Below are 21,472 nucleotides of genomic sequence, written 5' to 3'. Positions count from 1 at the left end.
ATGTAGTTTTCTCCTCACACCATTAAATGATGTTGGGTAAAAAAATTGTTAATGCTTCATTACTGTCCCCACACTATAAGCCTAAATGATTCATATTGGTGGGATTACAATCATTACTAGTCTTTTTTTTGAATAATATAGGTTGTTCTTATTTTTGGTATGTTTTCTTATTTACACCTATGAATCAACCCATAAATCCAAAATATCAAATCCTTCTAGCATATACCATCAAATCAAAATCCAATCTTTGAAGAAACCGAAATCAAACATCAAAGCCCTCACGCAAACCAAAACTTGAAACCTCTCATATAAACCATAAACCTCAATCTTAAACCTAATAACACCCTACTAGAACACAACCATGGGTTATCCAAGATGAATAACAAATAATATAAAATCTTAGTTAACATTAATCAACTCTCACCCTCATCTGCATCTAAATAATTTATTTCAACTTTTAACCCACTTGTCCAAATCAAAACCCATAGTAAATATGAAAACCTTAAATCTAAAGATTAAAATCAAAAAAAATTAACATCTTGCCTATCATAAATATAATCATCTGAGTTTTATTAAATGTTATACTTTCTTAACAACTTTACATTTCCAAAGTATAATAATTAATCAAAATCGATCCTTGTTTAAGGAATTAGTCCACCCCAAGAAGAAAGTCAATCAAATCAAATCATCCTAAGGTATGAACCCCTTGATAGTAATGAGAGTCTTACATATGGATCAATATTATGTCACTCGTGTATCCTTATATGAAATTACCTCAAGAAGGAATGCCAAAATTCCTAGTTTTCCAAGCATTAATTATCAAGAACAAGAAACAAAGAACCCTATAGCATAAGGTATTTGACTACCTCTGAATTATTATTTATTGGTCACTCTATCCTAGATTTGACTAAGGGAACCCACCTTTAGCCCAAGGTCTTCATCATATATCTACACCCAAGTACCTAGCTCAAGAGTTCACCTTTCATAGTTGTTTTTTTCCTCGAAGAAGTACCCTTCCAATCATAAACTAGATCTATCAACATGACCTTCAAGGAAAATGATTAATATTACATGAACAACAAATAAAATAAACAAAGAGTAAATATTTAAAGGCTTAAAATACATATCTCATGGAAAAGACATTTGTAAGACCTTCGCACTTATGTATCCAAATATGTGCCTCTTACTTTCTCATTCTATAATTTCGACCACCAATACTTTGTCAACCTTATCACTAACCACCTATCCTTTAAAGTCCTACATCAAGATTCTCTCTCCCCCACTGCATATTTTTAGGACTACATCGTTGTGATGGATCTAAGTTATGTTATGTCAAATTTGTTTTGTTTCATTTTAAGACGAGCACTAGCCATAGTTTGATTTAATTGTGGAGATCAATGTGTGTTGGTATTTTGTGAATGTTGTGTTCCATACAAAATTTTGGAGCATTTTTTTAGGTGACGTAGATTCTAGATAGTCAACCTTTTTAGCATATGTGTTGCATAACATCATGGAAAACAAAAAAGGTAAGAATAAAATGCCAATAATGTGATATCCAAGATAAACATGTTTTTGAAGAGAAGAATTAATTTTATTTTTTAATATATTTGAGGCCATAAAAAAATTTATTTTTTGATATATAAAATAATAATTTATAAGTAAACAAATCGAAGAATGCCTCACACATTGGCCCTTAGAGAGTAGGACATAAAGTTGGTGCTAAAGTTGTCTCAAGTTGTCACCAAGGCAACATCTAGGAGGACGTGGATTTAAAATGAAATAGTTAAAGGAGAAGATAAATTGCACAAGTGAGACATCTTGGGGTGTTTTGGATTGGCTATACAAATTCATATAAAAACAAACACATTTTTAAATTTAAAAAAATATTATTGATTTTGATCTATATGTAAAAGTGACAATTCCCAAAAGTTTCAACATGAGATGCATGAGTTAGTTTTAACCTAACATACATTTTGTTTATTCGAGGAGAAGCATATCAATGTTCCCATATACATTGCAAAATTGTGGTTTTGTCATTTATGTCATTCATTGATATTTTGGATATTGATGTTATGGTGTTATGTTGATGCCTTATGTTCAATTTTATAGAGATTCTGTAAATGTGTAGTCTATGGTTGTATCAACCATCGTCGATATTGACGTCTACACTTGGTTTTTGTGATGTCATCATTAATTGTGCAATAAAGATAATGATATTGATGTTGATAATGATAATGTGTTGTGTGAGAGTATAGATATGATGGTAAATGGTGATTTTGATTGAAGTAAGTCGCGACTTGTTGGTTGTTAGCAAAGATGTCATCATGATGATATCGTACTAAGATGAGGATTAGAAGTAAAATTATGATGATTAGAAGGATAGAAATGAAGTTAATATATATTTTTATGATCTTGTGCACGATAAAGATTATTGTTCTATTGCTTTTAAGAGAGAAAATGGTGTTACAGGGCATAATTAGCTTGTTATAAGTTTATTCCTTTAAGTTGAGGATGAATATATGCAAATAAGAGATTTTCCATCTAAGCTTTGGTTAAAACTATAATATATAATGCATTACTATTGAGATATATGTGAAATTTAGAGCAAAGTATATTTGGTAGAGAACACATTTTTATGAGCAATTGGGGTATGTTGTCGTATTTTTTATGATGTGGTAACTACTTTAATTCAATGTATGAGCATAAAAGACTTACAGGGGTTTGATGGTTATGTTTTTCATAAGAGATTTTCCTTTTGTTTTATGTCAGGCCACTTTTGTTATGTATACAAGTAGAGAATAGTTGGACAAGTGTTGTACACTTGCATAAAATATTAAAAATTCTGCAAACTTACAGCTCATCTTGGAAAAAGATAACACACTTTAGGTATAGTATTACTTTTCTAAGAAATTTTTATACGAACATTAACAAAATACATTTAGCATATGTGGCAAGATTACATGAAGATGCATCATTATACGCATGAGTTAAGGTTGTATTGGTTATTCCTTGGAGTTTGTAATGACCCTTAGATCTAAAGCCAAGCTCACACATAAACCTTTGAAATGTCACATTTCTTTTGTTTATAATCTTTATTTTTTTAAATGCTTGTCTATGTTAAGTGTTTTCAATCAGTTAGGCAATATTATGCTACCAAATTTCCTCCATGGTTGAAGAGTATTGATATCTTGTTGTTGTTGATCTTCACACTTAATTATAGCTATAGATGTGCAATTGTAATGTTGGGTTATTCACAAATCCAACAACTTAAGAGTATGAGTTGCAATTGACAAATCTAATCTTATGTTGCTTCTCATGGAACACTAATACTCTAATATTGTAATGTGTCTAGATTTGTTGTTAATATTACATTAGGTAAGCTTTGTTGTTAGGGATTTCTTACTCAAAATGCCAAAGTCTATTCACTCAAGTTCAATTCAAGTACAAACTAAATGCCAACCCTTATATAAAAATACTCAACTAAGCATTAGATTATGACATAAAGGAAAAAGGTCAATGTGAGTTCAAAATCAATGGCAAAAAGAGCTACAACTGCACCTTTCACTTCTAAAGTTTCCAAATTTACAATAATCAAATGACAAATCAATATCTATATTTACATGAACTCAAATCCAAAAATAATATTATAAAGAGTTTTTAGTAGCGCTTCACTAACATGTTTGTGTTAACTTTTATCTCAAATCTCTTTTTGCTTATATTTGATATTTCATTGAACAAAAAGATGTCAACTAAATTAATAGGCCTATCTATATGATTCACTCTAGAAATAATAGACGTTTATATTTATTATTTATAATAAAGACCAATTATTATTTTTTAAATACATGATTTTACTATTCAAACCTAACAATTTTCTTTTTTACAATCAAAATTACAATATAATAAAAATTATAAATACAAATATACAATTATTGAAACCCTTGTAGATGTTTAAAACAAAATATTTGATCTTTATACATTTGTAAAACAATGTCATAATTTTGTGACAAATGAATATTATTATAATATATTATCATGATTCCATGACAATAAAATAATTTTATTATAACACATTATGAATGACATCAATTTCATTCAAATTAATACATGTACGATTCCTGCAAAACAAAAATGAAAACGTAAAATGTTAGAACATTTTTAACAAAATATTCAATAGTTTTAGGCAAAAAAAAAAATTATGACCATGAACTTTATGTTTTAAACAAAAGTATAGTTTCCAACATATATTATCCACTGAAAAATATTAGTATTGAAGAAAATAATAAATGAAAAAGCTTATTGTTATACATACTTGTGTATATTTAATAATAAAGATACAAAAGTACATATCAATATATAGGAAAATGATTAGAAATTATACATGGAAAATGGGAATTGAATTTAATAAGATAATATATAATTGATGATAAATCGATTATAACTTTAATAATGTAGGTGAGCATTCAACTTAATTACTATAACACTATGTTTAATATGTTATTGTTTATAGTTTCTCATAAATAATAATTCTAAAGAAGAAGCAAATTATAGTATTTTTTATTCACATGGTTCAACAAAAAAAAAACATTAAATAAAATTATTTTTTAAAAATTATTTAAAATACTAATCAATTCAAACAACTCACTCCATTGACCATTAAGATTGTTCTAAGATTATTGTAAGCAATCTTCCATGGCATACTCGTAAAGAGTGAGACCTATTATTTTTTATATTCCATGAGAACACAATGAGATATGTTTTTTCTCTCATTTGTGGCGATATATTGAAGCAATGATAAACAATTGTCCAAAAAGTAGCAAATACATTTTACAAATAGCACTATCTTGATGATGTTGTCTACATATCAATCTCCATAATCCATGTGTATTTTCCAATAGTTAATGCTAATTATGTATATGGATACATAATCACGCAATTTTACATAAGACACAGATTCATTATGTAAGATACAACAATTTCTCTTGCATGTATGAATCTTCAACTTTTAATGGTTAACCATCTTTAATCTTATTTAGTGCTAACATTTTGTTATTTTCTAATCTCAATAGTAAAACCCAATGAGCCAATAGAAAATACCATGTAAGTGTTGATGCATGTTTGGAACTATATCTCCAAAATATTGTGGAACTGCCTAAGACATTGAAATCATATATGTGATATATGTTTAAAATGGAATAATAATATAGGTTGTGGAATCTCATAAACTACTTTAGAAGTATTTGAGTTATGATAATATTTTACGTTCGCTTTTAATATTTTTATATTATAGTTTTAATATGTCAACCTGTTAATAGTTTTTGTTTAGACACTCACAATTACACTCTACCACTTGCTAACATTGTAATTACATCTTAAGAGTAGTAAAATGATGAGGATAACATGTGCACAAGATAATAAATATACAACAAAAAAATTAAAGAAATGGGAAAAAAAAAAAACCAATAAAGTAAAAACATCTTAATTTGACAATTTATTAAAAAAATATTAAAATGCTAATAATTAATACATATTGAGAATCTAGGAGAGTATCTCTAAGATTGTCGTTAGAAAGAATAAATGCCTCCCTAAATCGTTATTATAAACTTGTACTAGGTATTGAATAAGAAGCCAATTCATGCAAGGTATGGCATTGTCTAAGTGAAACCTCAAGTGTCTTAGCACTATTATTTATTGGATTTTTTTCATCTTGGCTGCAACATCTTACTTTTTGTTGTTGTTGTTATTGTTGTTTTGGTTGAGTAGTTTAATTTTCCCTTTTGCTCATGGTTTAATTTCATTTTTTTATTGGATTTTTACTAAACAATAGCAAATATAAAATTTACACTTTACCACATTTTTACTATAAATATTTTTAAATTTTTACCTTTGTTATGATTAACAACATTATTATCCCTCACAAAATATGGTCTTCAAGGAAAATATTGTAACATAACCAAATGATTGGACAAATCACTAGACATGGCATTACTAAATGCTTTATTAGTTTTAATTAGTGATTTAGTAATTCTTAGGGCCATGGTTTTTATATAAGGAAAGCTGCCCTCAAAATATCAATGGTAGACTAGATTGTACCTCTTTGAATTCATGACATTATGGGAAACTCAATCGCCATATTTCTAGCATATATAATATTAAATTTGTTGTTTGTTAAGATTAATTAGATTAAAAATAACATTTACATGCAAATAAAACAGATATCACAAAGGAATAAAGCACACATACACGGACAGAAGACACAGAGATTAAACGTGTTTCACCCAATCTTGGGCTACGTCCACCAAATAGAGAGTCCAATATTATTATCCAATAACTTCAAATTGTTACAATATTCAATCTCCCTCACAACGCAATACCTCTACAAGAAGCTATATATTCACTTCAAAAATCCTTGGCATGTGTTGGCTTAACAAAATAACCCTAAACATGCTTGAATCAACCTAGGGAAATGGTTGATGAGTCAAGCCGAAAATGCTTGACAAGTTAACAAACAAAAAAATGGTTGATGTGTTGAATCCCACACCTTATGAAAAGTGTACAATACTTTATCAGTCACTACAAACCAACATTATTCACCTTATATGCTTCAAAGTGGCTTCGATTAGGTGTGAAGATAGATCTATGATATCCAAGTAGTTTTTGTTGTATACTGTCGAACCCATTCTCATAGCATATTCAAACAATGTCTTATGTTTGACAATTTGTGAGATTTCACAACCATGGTATATTGCACTTCTAATATCACCATCTCATTTCAATCATATAACAAATACATATATTTAGGGCCAAACACCATCGAATACTACCAAACATTGTCTACACAATCTACATTATATATGTTATTAAAGTGAAATCTTCACCTGTAGGATACCACAAACCAAAGTCCAAAATGCCCCTCAAGAGTTTAACCACTATTTTCGCCTTGACATTGTCACATATAGTAGGTTGAAAAACATTGGCTTATAAAATAAATGGTCATCAAAAGTTTCTATAGCCCATTTTTTAATGTCATAACTTTCATTTGTTTGTTATATGCAACATATTTCGCCCTTGATTTTGTTGAGGATGAATAGGCTATTTATCATTTTATTTGCCTCTAGAACTAAATTTCTTGCACTTTACCTTTCTATCTTACAATCTTGAGTATGAAATGTAAAATATGCCCTTGATCCCAAATTTTTTACTAGCACTTAAAAGTTTATGCTTCAAACTGTCAACATACAAGGCATTTTTTTTGTCTTTCCATTATCCAAGCTACAAGTAGATTTCAATTATCATTATAGCATTATCTTCAACTTTCATAGTGTCATTATCTAAGGTCTTCAAAGTAAGAAACTTGTTATTGGCCCTTGTCATGTAGCTTAACCATCCATTATCAAGCACACCATGTATTTCCTCCATCTTGGGTGTGAAAAGTGATTTGCACTAGCATAGACTTCTTTATCTTCTATTTTCTTTCCCATGCTTCATTTTCCAAAAAAACCCACTTGTTCTATCTAGAAGGTTCCCAAAAACTACTACAAAAATTTGTTATACAACCAAATTTGTTACACTTATGAAGGGGAACATAAATTGTAGTTTAAGTCTAAGAACCCAGAGAAGTATTATTTTTGGTTCCACACAAGATTATTTGCTACATTCTTACACTCAACCAACTTATGACCAAAATGATTACAAGAAAAAACAAATAAAAAACGTAGTCAATTTAAGAACCTATTCATGTTAGGTTGTCTTGAAGAAATGTTCTTTAGAGACCCTTGTTTAGTTCTAATCAACACCATATTTTTCATGTTGGTGCTTTCAATCTTGACAATCCCCTAAGGCACAGTTATATAGACTTTTGACTATTCTATATTTGATATATTTGGTTGTTTTACAGCCTCTGATTTTGAACTTCTTTGATATTTTGATTTTCTTCATAGCCAATACTGGTCTTAAATAAATGGTGACCTTTGGCAATTGACAATTTCATCTAGAATTATAGCACTCTTCCCATACACAAAAGTTATGTTAAACAAAGAAAATATTTTTGTCAATCCTTTCCTCAAGGTAACAATTTAAGACTATCTTATGTAACTATGTAGTTTTGTGATGTCTCTCTAGGGCTCCTACACTAGGGCTTCCATGCTTGTGAATGGTGTCAATGAAGGGGTTTCCCTTAGCCCTGGTTTGAGGCTTGTGTGAATTCCTCCTATCGTGGATGGTTCGTGCATTGGGGGCTTGGGGAAAGTCTCATTTCTCCTCTCTAGCAGACGGTTCCACCACAAATGGCTCCACTAATAGGGCTTCTTGTTTGTGATTCATGTTCCTCCACTTGCTTATGCCTTGTTGCAAGTAGGGGGTTATACTTCCTCTACGAATCTTTTGACGGAAGGGGGTCTCCTATCTAATCTATCATCTTTTGTGGCATCACATGATAGTGACTCAAGTGGTTTTCCAACTAGGTATTCATCTAGGAAGAGCATTGTTAGTGATTTAGGTCAGAGCCATCACTTATTTAAAAATAAGTTGGTGGAGACAGAGTCTTTTCGTGTCTCCAAGTCTATTGATATCTCATTGGAGGCTACAAAAAGTGGCTGAAATTAACTAGGCTATGTAAGATATGTCATCTCACAAATTGATCTATAGATTTATGGGATTTTTGCATAGTCTCTCGAAGTTACATGTCTGGAACTATCAACAGTGGGAGCCTATTATTACTGGTAAAGTAAGAAATTTCCTTTTAGCAAGGGGTCTTTTGCTTCTAAATTTAGTAACATTGTTGATAGAAACTAGACCTTGTACAATCATTTCTTCAGGTAGGAGGATCACTTCATGTTGATGGTCTAGCCTTATCACCTTGATTTCAACCATTGTTTGAAAACTTTTATAAAATGCTAGTTTGTGTTGGACTCTCCTACCTCCCCCTTCATCTTTGGTTGGATTCTCTTCTTAAAGAAGTGGGTGAGGCCTTAGGCACTCAACATTTTTGGTGGATTCAAATGTCTCTAAGGGGCTTCTTGAGAAGATCAAGATTATCTCTCCTAAGGGATGTTGGATTCAACCTTAGGACTATGAACGGATTCCCTTCATGTGTAGGATGTGTTTTAGAACTAGTCATGTGGCAACTAAGTGTGATTTAGAGAAAGCTAAGAGGGCCAGTTCTCAGTCGAAAAATGCTTATGTTCAGCATTAAACAATTTATAAGAACTCCTAGAGGAAATTCTCTAAGGTTGTTGTGGATATGGGTCTTGTGCCTTCTGTTGAGGTCAAAAAATAACACGCCTCTTGTACAGATCCCAAAAAGGTGGTTGGTTTTGAATATACCAGTCTCAATCTGATTATCAACAAGCTCCTACACATAAGTGTGCTATTGGAGCTATCTCTCTGCTGGTTGTTGGCCCTGTCTCTGAAGCAAATCCTTGTTATATTGACATTGTTGTCGGTTCTCTCTCTACAAATGTTTCCATTGTTCCTTGAGTGGATGTTGAATTTATCGTTGGTTCTTCTCAGTGTTCCCTGGTTAGATCTTGTAAGTTGGATTCTTCGGCTTGGCAAAGTGCAACTACAATGGTGGAAGAGGCTTGGATTATGGTAGAAGGTAAAAATTTTAAAAGATATTTTCCATTGCAAGCTTCTCTAACTTCTAAAAGAGGGTTTTAATTGCAAGCTTCTCTAACTTGTTGGCATGTTGTTCTTCTCATGCTATGTTAGTTACAAGTTAGAGAAGCTTGCAATTAAAACCCTCTTTTTGGTCACCAAGCATTGCATGTTGTGGGCTTCCTATAAATATCTTTTAGAAGCTCCTTGTAAAGCGTTTCAAGCCACTTCAAAACCTATTTTCAATTAATTAAAAAGTAGACTATCTTATTATAATCTTCTTTCTTTGTCTTCAACTAAGTTCTCACCACTTGATCAATTGTCTTTGCCCATTCCAATTTAATCTTTAGATAGATGGTGACAATTTTCATCACACGAGGCTTTATGACATTTTTGCTTTTCAATCACGAACCTCTTTTTCATATTTTGCATGTGTGGTTTTTGTCTTACATTTTTTTATTAATCTTATTAAATTCCTTTATGGCATAAACAAGGTTTTCAAGATCCACTTCATCAAATTTAGCAACTTCTTCTCCTTCTAGATTTGTAGTTTCTTTCATGATATTATATTGATTTTTCAAGACATCAACCATTGTTTCTACTAGCATGAAAAAAGGTTATACTTTTTCATGAGATAATTTATCGCTCTCTTTGAATGAGTTGTTGCCACCTTCAGATTGGAGACTTTTCATGCTTTTATGAAAGTTAATTATGTGGTACAAGGTATGTTCCCTTTCTTCCAACTATGATATCCTCCATCATCAATATCATCCTCTTTTTCCATATGTACCATTGGTAGAAAATGTCTTATTTTACTATATGTTGGTAAGAAATCTAAGGGTTACAAACCAAACTTCTATATCCTAAAGATTTTTGGTGTTGTAGTTTTCTTACCCTAGACTCAAAACTATTGAGGTGACAAGGAATTTTTTCGATCTAAGATAAGTTGTAAATTACAATAACAACTGCATACACAACCGAAGATATTGAAACTCAAAAGTATTAGTATTCATTATATTCAATCGGTATATTTGACATTGGTATACTTGACATCCCTTTATCTTCTTACATTGATATATTATATGTTTCTCTAATATTTGTTCACCTTATTATATTCATCATCCTATCCATCGCGTTACTAGTGAATGGATCTTAGAATGTGTTTATATTTACAATATAGGACATGACTCTTAGATAGCATCCCTAGATAAAAATTTATATTCTAGAATAAATATTTGTAAGGACATCGTGCAATGAGATGTAATAGCTTCTCTTGATTTGTCTTTGTGCCCTATTTCCCTACAACTATTATCTCATCCTCAACATTCTAGCTAGTCTTCAAGTCAATTGTTTCCAAAACCATGGTAGTAACATTTAACTTTGGTTCATTATCAGAGCACCATGGGACTACTTCCCATCTAACATCTCCGACCATATTGCTTTGGAATCAAGAGTATTATTAATTTTGTATGGTCTTCATTAGTAGACTTGAAGTTTGTCCTACCTTTTAAAATTTATTGTCATACAACAATACTATGGAAACTCCAAGATGGACTTGTTTCTTTTCGATGTTACTATCATACAAGGTTTTATGCCTTTTTTTAGCTCATAAGTGTGATTCTCGTTGTTTTCTTTCTACATTCATCTACCTCGACTCCTAGAATATATACTTAATGGATTCTACATTGGTGAGCAATTGCATTAGTGTTGTCCAAAGATTGTTGGCTATAAATTATTGGTAGGTTTGCATCGAAGCCACATATTAAATCAAAGGATATATGTATTGTAGCTCTTTGCATGTTATCTTTTAGACCTAGAGTACCACAATATATTGATACATTCATAAGATCCATTTGCATTCCACATCTTAGTTAGGGTGGTGCCTAGGATTTGGTTTAATGCTTCACTCCCACCATTTGTTTGTGGATCACAAGGAGTACTTTGGTTGTGTGACCATGAACGTAATTAGCAACTCTTTCATGGCTTTGATAACATTGTGTTAGTCTTGATTGCTTCTAATACCCAAGGGACATTAAAAATTAGTAATGATATAAGTTTTAGATGATGTGTATGTGATGTGAATCCTTGTTGGTTTAGGTTTTTTCCATTAGATAGGTTATACACTATTGGTAATAATGAATCTAATTTTTTAACGTTATGATGGATACCATAATCAATGGGACCAATTCAACCAATTACCCATTTATCAAAAGAATTTTGTGATATAACAAGTTGTAGAGGTAATTCATGGTAGATTGATTGTTGCAATGCAATTATCGATAATGGTAGTTCAAATAACCTAGCTTCAAAGGAGTTGGTGAACAAGTTGAAATTGCAAAGATTTAAGCACCCTAAGCCCTATCAAATAAAATAGATACGAGGTGATCATAAGGTACAAGAAAGTGAATAATGATTGGTGCAACTTAAGATTGGATCATATCATGATGGTCTTAGGTAATATTATGCATATGGACGTATGTTATATCTTGTTTGGCAGACCATGGAAGTATGCTAGTAGAAAGAACATACATGTTATTGTTGCAAATGAGATGAAACAAGTGTTGTTTCCTTTGGAACAGACTCTTAAGAGTGAGATTTGTATTAGTGTTAGAGTTTGTTTGGTTGAAGGTAGGAAATTCTCGGATGGCTTGAGAAATGAAAGTATGTATAATACTTTAATTCCTAAGAAGTCTAATTTAGGATGAGAAGGTTAACTAGAGAATATAAAGGAGTTGTTGACAAAGTATGAAGACATAGTCTCATATAATGTACCTGATGGACTACCACCAATGAGGAGTATTAATAATTGTGTTGATCATATTTCAAGAGCTAGTTTGCTAAATAAAGCAACACATCGGATGACACTTACAGAGAATGGAGAGTTGAATGTACAAGTACAATATTTGTTAAGTGTTTGGTCACAGGAAGTTTGATTGTTGTGTAGTACTTGCAGTATTAACACCTAAGAAGAATGTGGAATGTGTACTGACTCTAGAGCTATAAAAAGAATCACAACAAACTATAGGTTTCTTTTGTCAAGGATGGATGACATTATAGATTGTTTGAGTGGTGTTGGATATTTTACCAAGATAGAAGTGGATCTCATCAAATTGGATCAGAGAAGGTGATGACTTGAAGTGTGCATTCAAGACAAATGAATGATTGTATGAATGGTTGGTGATGCCTTCTCAACTAACCAGTAGACCAAGTACTTTCATGAAGTTGATGAATGGGGTATTAAAGAAATAATTGGGTATTTTGGATATGTTGGATATTGGGGGAGATCGTTGATTGGAATTGTTGTATAGGATGTTGGCATTCAAGTTTTGTCATTAATGTCAATATATGTCCATATGTTTTAGTAATAAGTTGGAAAGACTATGATTCTAGATGTTACAAGCTATTGGACAGAAAAACACAAATTATGTACAGTATTCCTGAGTATGCGAGCTTGGATATTTGTTGCAGAGTGAGTGTAGACCTTATGTATATGGCCGCAGAGCTTTATGTGTGTCAGTGGATACGGGGCAACATATATGCACCCCTCCCAAGTGTTAAATAGTGGAAGTCTTTTATACTTCCATTGAGTAAAGGTGCATATATGTTGCCCCGTAGATAGCACCTTTATGTGTTGGTTTGTGAGAGTTACAATTGTTTTGGTGAAGGTTGGTTCAATGATAATGGTACGGAATTATGCCAAAGGTGATTGACATGTTTCAAGTATAATTTGTTGGTGATTTGGAATTGTTGTATTCAAGCATAAGGCATGGTAGAAGACTTGGATTAGAGCATGTTTCAAGATTTGTCCTTCATTTCATTCATATTGTATCGATTGTTTGTGTGTGGTTTCTATATAATTTATTTTGGGAGTCAACTAGATGGTGTAATGCATATTAAGGACTAGTGAGCATTGATTGTGGATCATGCGCATTTTTTGATATTTGTAATTGTTATATACTTGTAATATGTATTTTGTGTACCTTAGCATTCATTGATGTAATTATTTATGGATTGGGGAAGTCCTAATAGGCCAACCTAATAGCTTGTTGTAGCTTGTATAAAGGAAAGTAATTCCTTTGTTGTCATGTAAGGAATATATGATATAGATGTGAGCGTTGATGTTGGATATTAGAGTAGAGTTAAAGGTGTGGTCATATGCTTTAATAGAGGTATGAGTAGAATCTATGATCATTCCTTGTGCATTCAATGGCATTATAAAGGCAATTGAGTTTTTATCAATCAACACATCAAAGGTGGATTCAACCTTTATATTTTTGAATAGTAAGTCCACTTGAAGGTGGCTTTAACCTTCACTCTTTGAGAAATGTGCTCAAGTACTATGTCTTTTGTTCTCAACTCCTAACATGGTTATGAACCTTTTAACGTGAATTTTGTCTTTTAGCAGGGACTTGTCCATTAACAGGGATTATGTACTAAGTGCTTTGTATGGGCTTCTAACGGGGTCAAGTCTCCTATCAGTAGACATTTTCATATTAGTGCATGATCTTGTGGGTATCATTCCCATTGAAGGTTTTTTGTTAACAAAGTTTTCCTCAAGAACCAAAATCGTGTGTCTTATGGCATTCATTTTTGTCTTGTTTAATCTTGTTTTGCATTATTATATCTTTCATTGGTGATTTGGTTGAGAAGTATAGAGTATATTAAAATAGCACAAAACTGACTTGTTGGGAAGTATAAAGATCATTGGACATATAATTATAGATTTCAGTTAGTAACTAGGCTTGTACGCATATTCCTATAAACCTACATGTTGTTGGTTAATTGTATTTGGTATCATGAATATGTATTAATGTGAACATCTAATCTTGCATTTTGTCTATCTTTTCTTGTATCCATTAATTCATTAATAAAAAATAGTCATAATCTCTTATTGTGTCCATTTTGACACATGTAACTTTTTACACGAAAGTAGGAAGGTTGCCCTTCTTATTCTTAGATAAGAGGCTTTTATAAGAAAGAACAATAACAAGAATAAGAAAAGATCAAAGTCTTCAAATTCTCACATCTTGCCAATCACATATGAATTTTCAATGAAAATTGAACATCAAGTATCAGCACACTTTAAAACAATAAGATGCCATAGGCGCTAAAATAACATTCACCAAGAAACACTTATTTCATAAATCTAAATTCAAAGATTCAAATCATCCCATATATCAACTTGTATTATCATAATTGAAAGTTTCAGATAAACTATTCAAACATATATGATGTCTCAATTCAACTATCCACTAAAAGATTAATAATTATTGTTAAACAAAATACTAAGATGTCTCTTTCCCCTCCCTTTTTCTAAGCCATAACCTACTTTAAGTTCAAAATGTATAGTTTTAGATCTCTAGAAGGTCTCCCTGAAAACCCGACCTCTTGGTAGTTAACAAAACAATTATAATAACCAAGCAAATGTTTGTAGGGCATATGTCCCCAAGGTTAAAACTGTATTAAGAAAAATAAAACTAAGTGGTGGTACTACATTCTATTTTTTCAGCCTATTCATCTTCACCTAATGCATCACATGACAATTTCCATCCCTAGTAGGCACCCACGAGCTCTTCAACAACAATTGAATTAGGGTAATTTAGGCTCAACAACTTCATCTTTTGTGCATCTTTATCTCATTTCATCCTCACAATTAGCCAGGTGACGCATATACAGACATAACATAGATTCCGACTGGGTGACCCGTGTGAAGTCCGATGTTGTAGGATTCACTTCATCTTTTGTCACCTTTATGTCTGTCGCGAAGATCTTTACCATTATTTCTAGATCCTGGTTCCCTTCTTCATATTGCGGTATACCAAATGAATTAATGATCTTCATGTCCTTAATAAAACTATGCACAACAATTGAATTAGGGTACTTTAGGCTCAACAACTTCATCTTTTGTGCATCTTTATCTCATTTCATCCTCACAATTAGCCAGGTGACGCATATACAGACATAACATAGATTCCAACTGGGTGACCCGTGTGAAGTCCGATGTTGTAGGATTCACTTCATCTTTTGTCACCTTTATGTCTGTCGCGAAGATCTTTACCATTATTTCTAGATCCTGGTTCCCTTCTTCATATTGCGGTATACCAAATGAATTAATGATCTTCATGTCCTTAATAAAACTATCAAAAATTTGTTTTATTTCCCTCTCAATGGTTTGGGCCCCTGCAATTGCAAACTTGTATATCGAGCACCTCCTGTTCATTTTCTTTTTCATGATGTATAGCATGCCCACATTAGTAACTTTTGGGGGTTCTCTGTCAGAAACCTCAAGACATTGTATTCTTCTCTTTGTAAAATCTGGATGACTTTTTCAGTCCACCTAGCTTCATCAGCCTCCCAAATTGGTAATTGGGTCTAACCCTCACCTAGTGGAGTTTTCACTTCACTAAAGACTTCATTAGACTCTTGATGAACTTAGCTTCATCTTTGATCACAACATCTATCTAGTCAGCCATTGCGGGTGCCACTGACTTGCCCTTTTCTAGTTGGTTCAATAGCCTTTTGTTATCCAGGGAATTTGGATCAAAAGTTTCTAGTACTTATACCAAGGGTAATGCTCCACATCCTTAAAGGTAATCGATATATTTCGCCATGGCACTTATTATTTGCTTGAGTTCCCTCTTTACTTTGGCATCATCTCTGATTGATTAAGCATTTGTTGGATTGAATGTTCCAACCAATGCTATTTGGTTTCTCTAATCGGGTTTACTTTGGTCATCTCAAAATTGTTGAAATCTAGTTCAATAGATCCCTCTTTAGGTTTATAAAGAGCAACTTTTGCCATGATCTTCCTTGTTTTTGAATCTATAACAACTCTTGTTGCTTATTCATTATTTTTGGCTTGGGAGTTCTTGCGGTATACATACTTACAATGTCATGAACTAGTATTGATACGAGAACCAGGTTGCGCTTTTTACTCACAAAATTGGTCAGCCAACTCAGCACCGCTAATGAATTTTCTCTCTTCTCAATATATTTCGCTGAGGTCACCACTATATCTACTAATTGAACAACAATGTCCATCAATCCTTGAACTTGTTGTTCATCGTTCACGAATACAACATTATGTTACTTGTCTTTATCCAAATTGACATTGACGGTTTCCTAAGTTCCCATCTTAGTCTAGTTTTCAGACGTAGTTCTAGACCTAGTCCTTTGCATTATATGTTGGTTTGTAGCAATTGCTTAAGAAATTGGTTCCCTTAGCCTATTTTCCCACCTGCATGGTCAATGTAAAGAATTGTGTCAGAAATAGGGCAACATTACAGATTTTATCTGTCTATTCTTACTGGTTCATGGGCATTTTCTCCTTTCTCTTTTATTTTATCCAGGATTTAGTGCACTCGACAATAGCTTTGGATCTCTAAGCAACATCATCTTCTTCATTTCGAGTCCAATCAATAGTAGGCAAAGTTATTCCATCTAACTTCAAATAACCTAGTTCAACAACATCTAAATTGTTGTACTATACTCCATCTATTTTCATCTTCAACTAGAGTGAGGTCACTTGAGACAATAGGAACCTGAAGTGATCTCTTTTGTAAACTTCTCTTTCATTGGGGCAGTATTCCCACTAGTTCTCAAGTTGGGAAGAGGGTATAATCTGGCCTTCCAGTTCAAGTGCCTTACTTGTGAATTCTTTACTATCAAAACCTCTTCTCTCTTGGTAAAATCTAAAATCAAAACTGCACGATTCATATCCAACGTTGACAACATCTTCAAGCTTTATAGGAAAGTGTGTCGAGCTTTATAGGAAACATTGTATCCCATTTCTCCTTGAGAATAAATCTTTTGACCTCGACAACCAATTGTCTACATGCTTCAACGAGCACAAAATGGTCCAAAACAAACATTGGCAATCTCATGGGCTCCTCTTCAAATCCCCCTACCCTAATGTAGGTGAACTTAGGGAATCGGCTAAAAATGCTACCTTATGTCAAAACCACTTGGAAAGCTTCAAGTGAGACTCATTGTTCAGGTACACAAGCAGTTCAAGACATAATCTTCCCATAAATACATCATGAACTTTTGTGTAGTCCACAAGGATTTGATTTCTCTGCAGTGAGGGGCAGTAATCATAAATAATGATGTTTTCATTCCATGGTTGATGTGGGATAGCTATGAGATTTTGTGTGAATGCCAAAAAATACATTAACTATGAAGGCATACAAAAATCTTTCTTAATTGTTTAGGTTAGCTTTAATTGTTGCCTTAGTGACCCTGCAATCGAGTCTCCCCAATCCAAGTATTGTTTCCCTTCTAATATGATGTCCATGTAGAAAAATTTCCATTCTTCAAAAAGGTGGGCATCAAGAGAACATTTCAGCCTATGTAGAAGGACCATCAGATCATGTATGTGAGGCTTCATATTACCCTTGTTCAAACTTATAGGCAATCGTGAACCGACTCTGTAGAACTTCTCAGTCCAATGTCTGGCTATGACACGATGACATTTATCAGGGGCTTCATTAAATTTGAGGAGAGACTATGTGGGGGTAAAGTTTGCAAAATCCCTTTTGAGGATTTTGAAGAGCAACATTATGGTTTCACGATCAACAAATATCACTATCCCTCCATCATTCTTCATTATACACTTAGACTTGATGTTGTGGTGGTTTAGAAATTCTTATATTAGCTCTAGGCTTATAGCCGCAGGAGGGAAGGACGCAACCAAAATAAAACCACCATCGAGAATTTCCTGGACAAAAGGGGCCCATAATTGATCGTACAACTTAATATCTATATCCTCTACATTTACACCTCTTAGGTCTATATCAGTTGTTACTTGCCCTCGACAACTCAGACTACTAGTATTACCAAAGAAATGGAGAGACGATCTCATGATTCTGTTGCAAAGGTGCAACCACAACCTAGTATTTACATAAAGAGAAAAAACTACAAAAAACAAAAATCGAAATCGTTGCAAAAGATTACCTTGAACCTGTTGAAACTGGATAAAGAAAACCTTTTTGAACCCTTTGTACTTCACCTTCGTAGCTAATTCTTGGGAAAGACAATTAACTTACTATATTGGAAGTGTAGCTTTTAAGGTGGTCGAAGTAATTAAAACAAATCTCAAAGATTGGGTAATAAAGATTTTTCTACCGATTATACAGCTTGATTTGACATTTTACAGCAGGTTGACTTGATTAATCGTCTTTTCACTCATTTAACCTTATTGTATCATGATTACTTTGCATGCGAGGTTCTCTTTTCTGCCTACAATAGTTGTTATGTACCTTTTACCTTAATCTCAACTTTAAATGATTATCCTACAAAAAGGTTGTTGTGAATCCTATATCCATTTTCTCTTACCACATCATCTTTGTCGTACCTCCAACTTAATGTGTTCCTTTAAACTCATTTGTACTTTGTTTCATCGACACAACTTTGGACTAAAAGCTCATCATACTGGGGCTCGTAACCATTGACACATAAATGAACATAATATTGTTGAACTAGTCTAAACTACTTTGAACTAAGTTCAAAGTGGTTCAAAAGAGCTCAAAGTTCAAAATGGTTCACAATTTCGAGAATGTTCAATGGTTTAGGACTTTACACTTGGAAACCTTTGCTTATATATACATGACCCAAAATAAGACTAACCTGTCGTATGGAAACTTATTTAGCAAAGCTCAAGGAGGGAAAACAATTGACTCAATAGCCTAAGGGACTTGGTTTTGAATTGATGATTCAAATTCAGTTCATATAGACATCAAAAATGAATAAAAAACAACTTAATAATACCAAAACTAACACATTCATATATTCTTCATTTCTCTTATATCTTTTCACCTTAAATTTGTTGCCCTATCACCTTATTATTGGTGAGTGTATCTTGCAATGTATTTATATATACAATACATGACACACTATGAGTTTCCCTTGGTTACGTTCTATGTCAAGTTTAATATCATAGAGGTGTCATGTAGTGAGATGCAACAACTTCTCTAGATTTTTATACGTGCCTTGTTTCCTTCCCAACACCATAGTTTTTTAATCAATGAAAAATAAGTTTTGAAGGGACCCTAAACCAAGTACAAAGAAATTTTTATAGGGACATGATACCTCATCACTAAGGATATTCAAGATGACCCATCATATAAAACAAGACAAGACAAGACTGGGCAAACCCATGAAAGGGTCACAAACCATTACCCCCCACCAAGACAAGATGTTGCATAACGAGAAACAAGAGTCCAAGAAAAAATAACATGCACCCAAAACTGGGGAAAAGGGCTAGAGGGAAGTTTGGTACTCTCCAACTAGGCACAATTAAGATTTATTGTTTGACTTCCCTTTGTGGGATTGAAGGATCGTGCCAAACAAGGACTCGAGAGCTTTGGATTTTTTTATTTTCACTGAGATCCAATTCTCTCTCACCTAGCAGCAATGTTCTACCAAGAAATCAAATCCAACACAAAATTCCCCACCTTGGGAGAGAAAACCATCAGAAGAACCCAAGGAAGGGTCATCAAAACAAAGAGAAGCAGGGCCAACAGAATATGAGCATGGCCAACAGAATTATATGAAGGCATAACATATCTAGTTGAAACATGAAAATCAAAATTTGAGATAGCCATAGAGGGGGCAACTAGCATAGTTTTTTATCAAGTGAAAGTAGGTTTTGAAGGGACCCCGAAAGCCTTTACAAAATAGGTTTAAAAGGGACCTGAAACCCTATAACTAAGAGGTATTCAATACTACTCACAAGATAGAGGAGCATAAAGCAAGACGAGAGCAAATCAATAACAGAAGGCAACCCACAGAAGCTTCCCTCACAAAGAGAAGATGTTGCACGAAAAAGAAAACAAACAATTATCATTATAATTTCCCTTTCAACTTTCCCTTATCAGAACAAAGGGCCATATTAAATGAGGACTAAGGAAACTTTTTTTTTTCTCTTTATTGTCTTCCAACCCTCTTCCACCTTAGCAGCAACATTTTGTCGAGAAATCGAATCCAAAATATAAATACCTCCATCCTCAAAAGGCTCTGAAGATCTCATTGAAGAATCAACAGTAGCAAGGACCCTAGACGTATGAGAAGGCAACATTTACACAAAAGATTGTATAGGGCCAACAAAAGTATCAAAGCCAGCAAGAGTTTGAGAAGGCTTAAGAGCATCTGAACCAGTAAAGGGAAAAGAGACAACATCCACTCGATCAGGAACAACATTCCCAATCAGAGCAGCTACAATAGACAACAACACTAGAAGCAGAAACACACAATGAAGTACAATCGTCAACAACAACACATATGGCGAACTCTAAGCAATAACAATAGAATTATCATGAGAGTTGTCAACCACCAAGGGTACACCAGGATCAACACACGACACACTCTAGGCAACCACCTGGGAGAAGGATTTCTTCCGAACCATGTAATGCTTAGAATAGAACCCACTCAAACAAGAAAAAGATTTTTCCTTTTTTTCCATTTTGTGCTAAGTTGAAACATGACCCACCCAATGGTGCATCAAGCAGCCCTACAGGCATCAAAATTCAGTCTCATAGCCCACCCTACCTTAAAATTATAAGGCCAGAAGCCTTTATCATTGCTATAGGCAGATTATTCTATGACAATTGGTTTCTTTGTAAATGATTCCAAGCTTCCCATGTAGATCGTACCACGTCTGTAGTGGGATGAGTAATGTCTAATAAAGGTCTCTGACATTTGAAAGGGATGCCCTCATAGTCAAGGGGTTGAAACCCCCCAAAGAAGACTCAAGCCTGATCTTGGCAATGATACCCTTAGAAACATCCAAATCAACCAAAATGTGAGCATAAGTATGGTGCTTAATATTGAGAGATTCATCATAAATCATTAGAAAGTCCCCTTGAGCCTCACCTACTTC

General features: G+C 33.2%; 1 protein-coding gene across 3 annotated transcripts in view; it reads right to left on the bottom strand.

Moving 5' to 3' along the window:
* Positions 1-3,929: 3,929 nt before the first annotated feature.
* Positions 3,930-21,472, bottom strand: part of TET10 (tetraspanin10) — a 73,248-nt gene continuing 55,705 nt past the window's right edge. For all 3 annotated transcript variants that reach the window (XR_016355661.1, XR_016355663.1, XM_089798360.1), the window contains one exon: positions 3,930-4,118. Coding sequence is in view for 1 of the 3 variants with exons in the window: in XM_089798360.1 (XP_089654486.1) it covers positions 4,064-4,118 (55 nt within the window). In the remaining 2 variants the exon portion in view is untranslated. The remainder of the gene's footprint in view (positions 4,119-21,472) is intronic.

The sequence above is a fragment of the Cupressus sempervirens genome, chromosome 8, assembly GCF_028749045.1.
Source record: "Cupressus sempervirens isolate cs-2001-9-10 chromosome 8, ASM2874904v1, whole genome shotgun sequence".
NCBI lineage: Eukaryota > Viridiplantae > Streptophyta > Pinopsida > Cupressales > Cupressaceae > Cupressus > Cupressus sempervirens.
The sequence above is the reverse complement of the archived record's forward strand: the minus strand, read 5'-3'. Positions and strand labels throughout refer to the sequence as shown.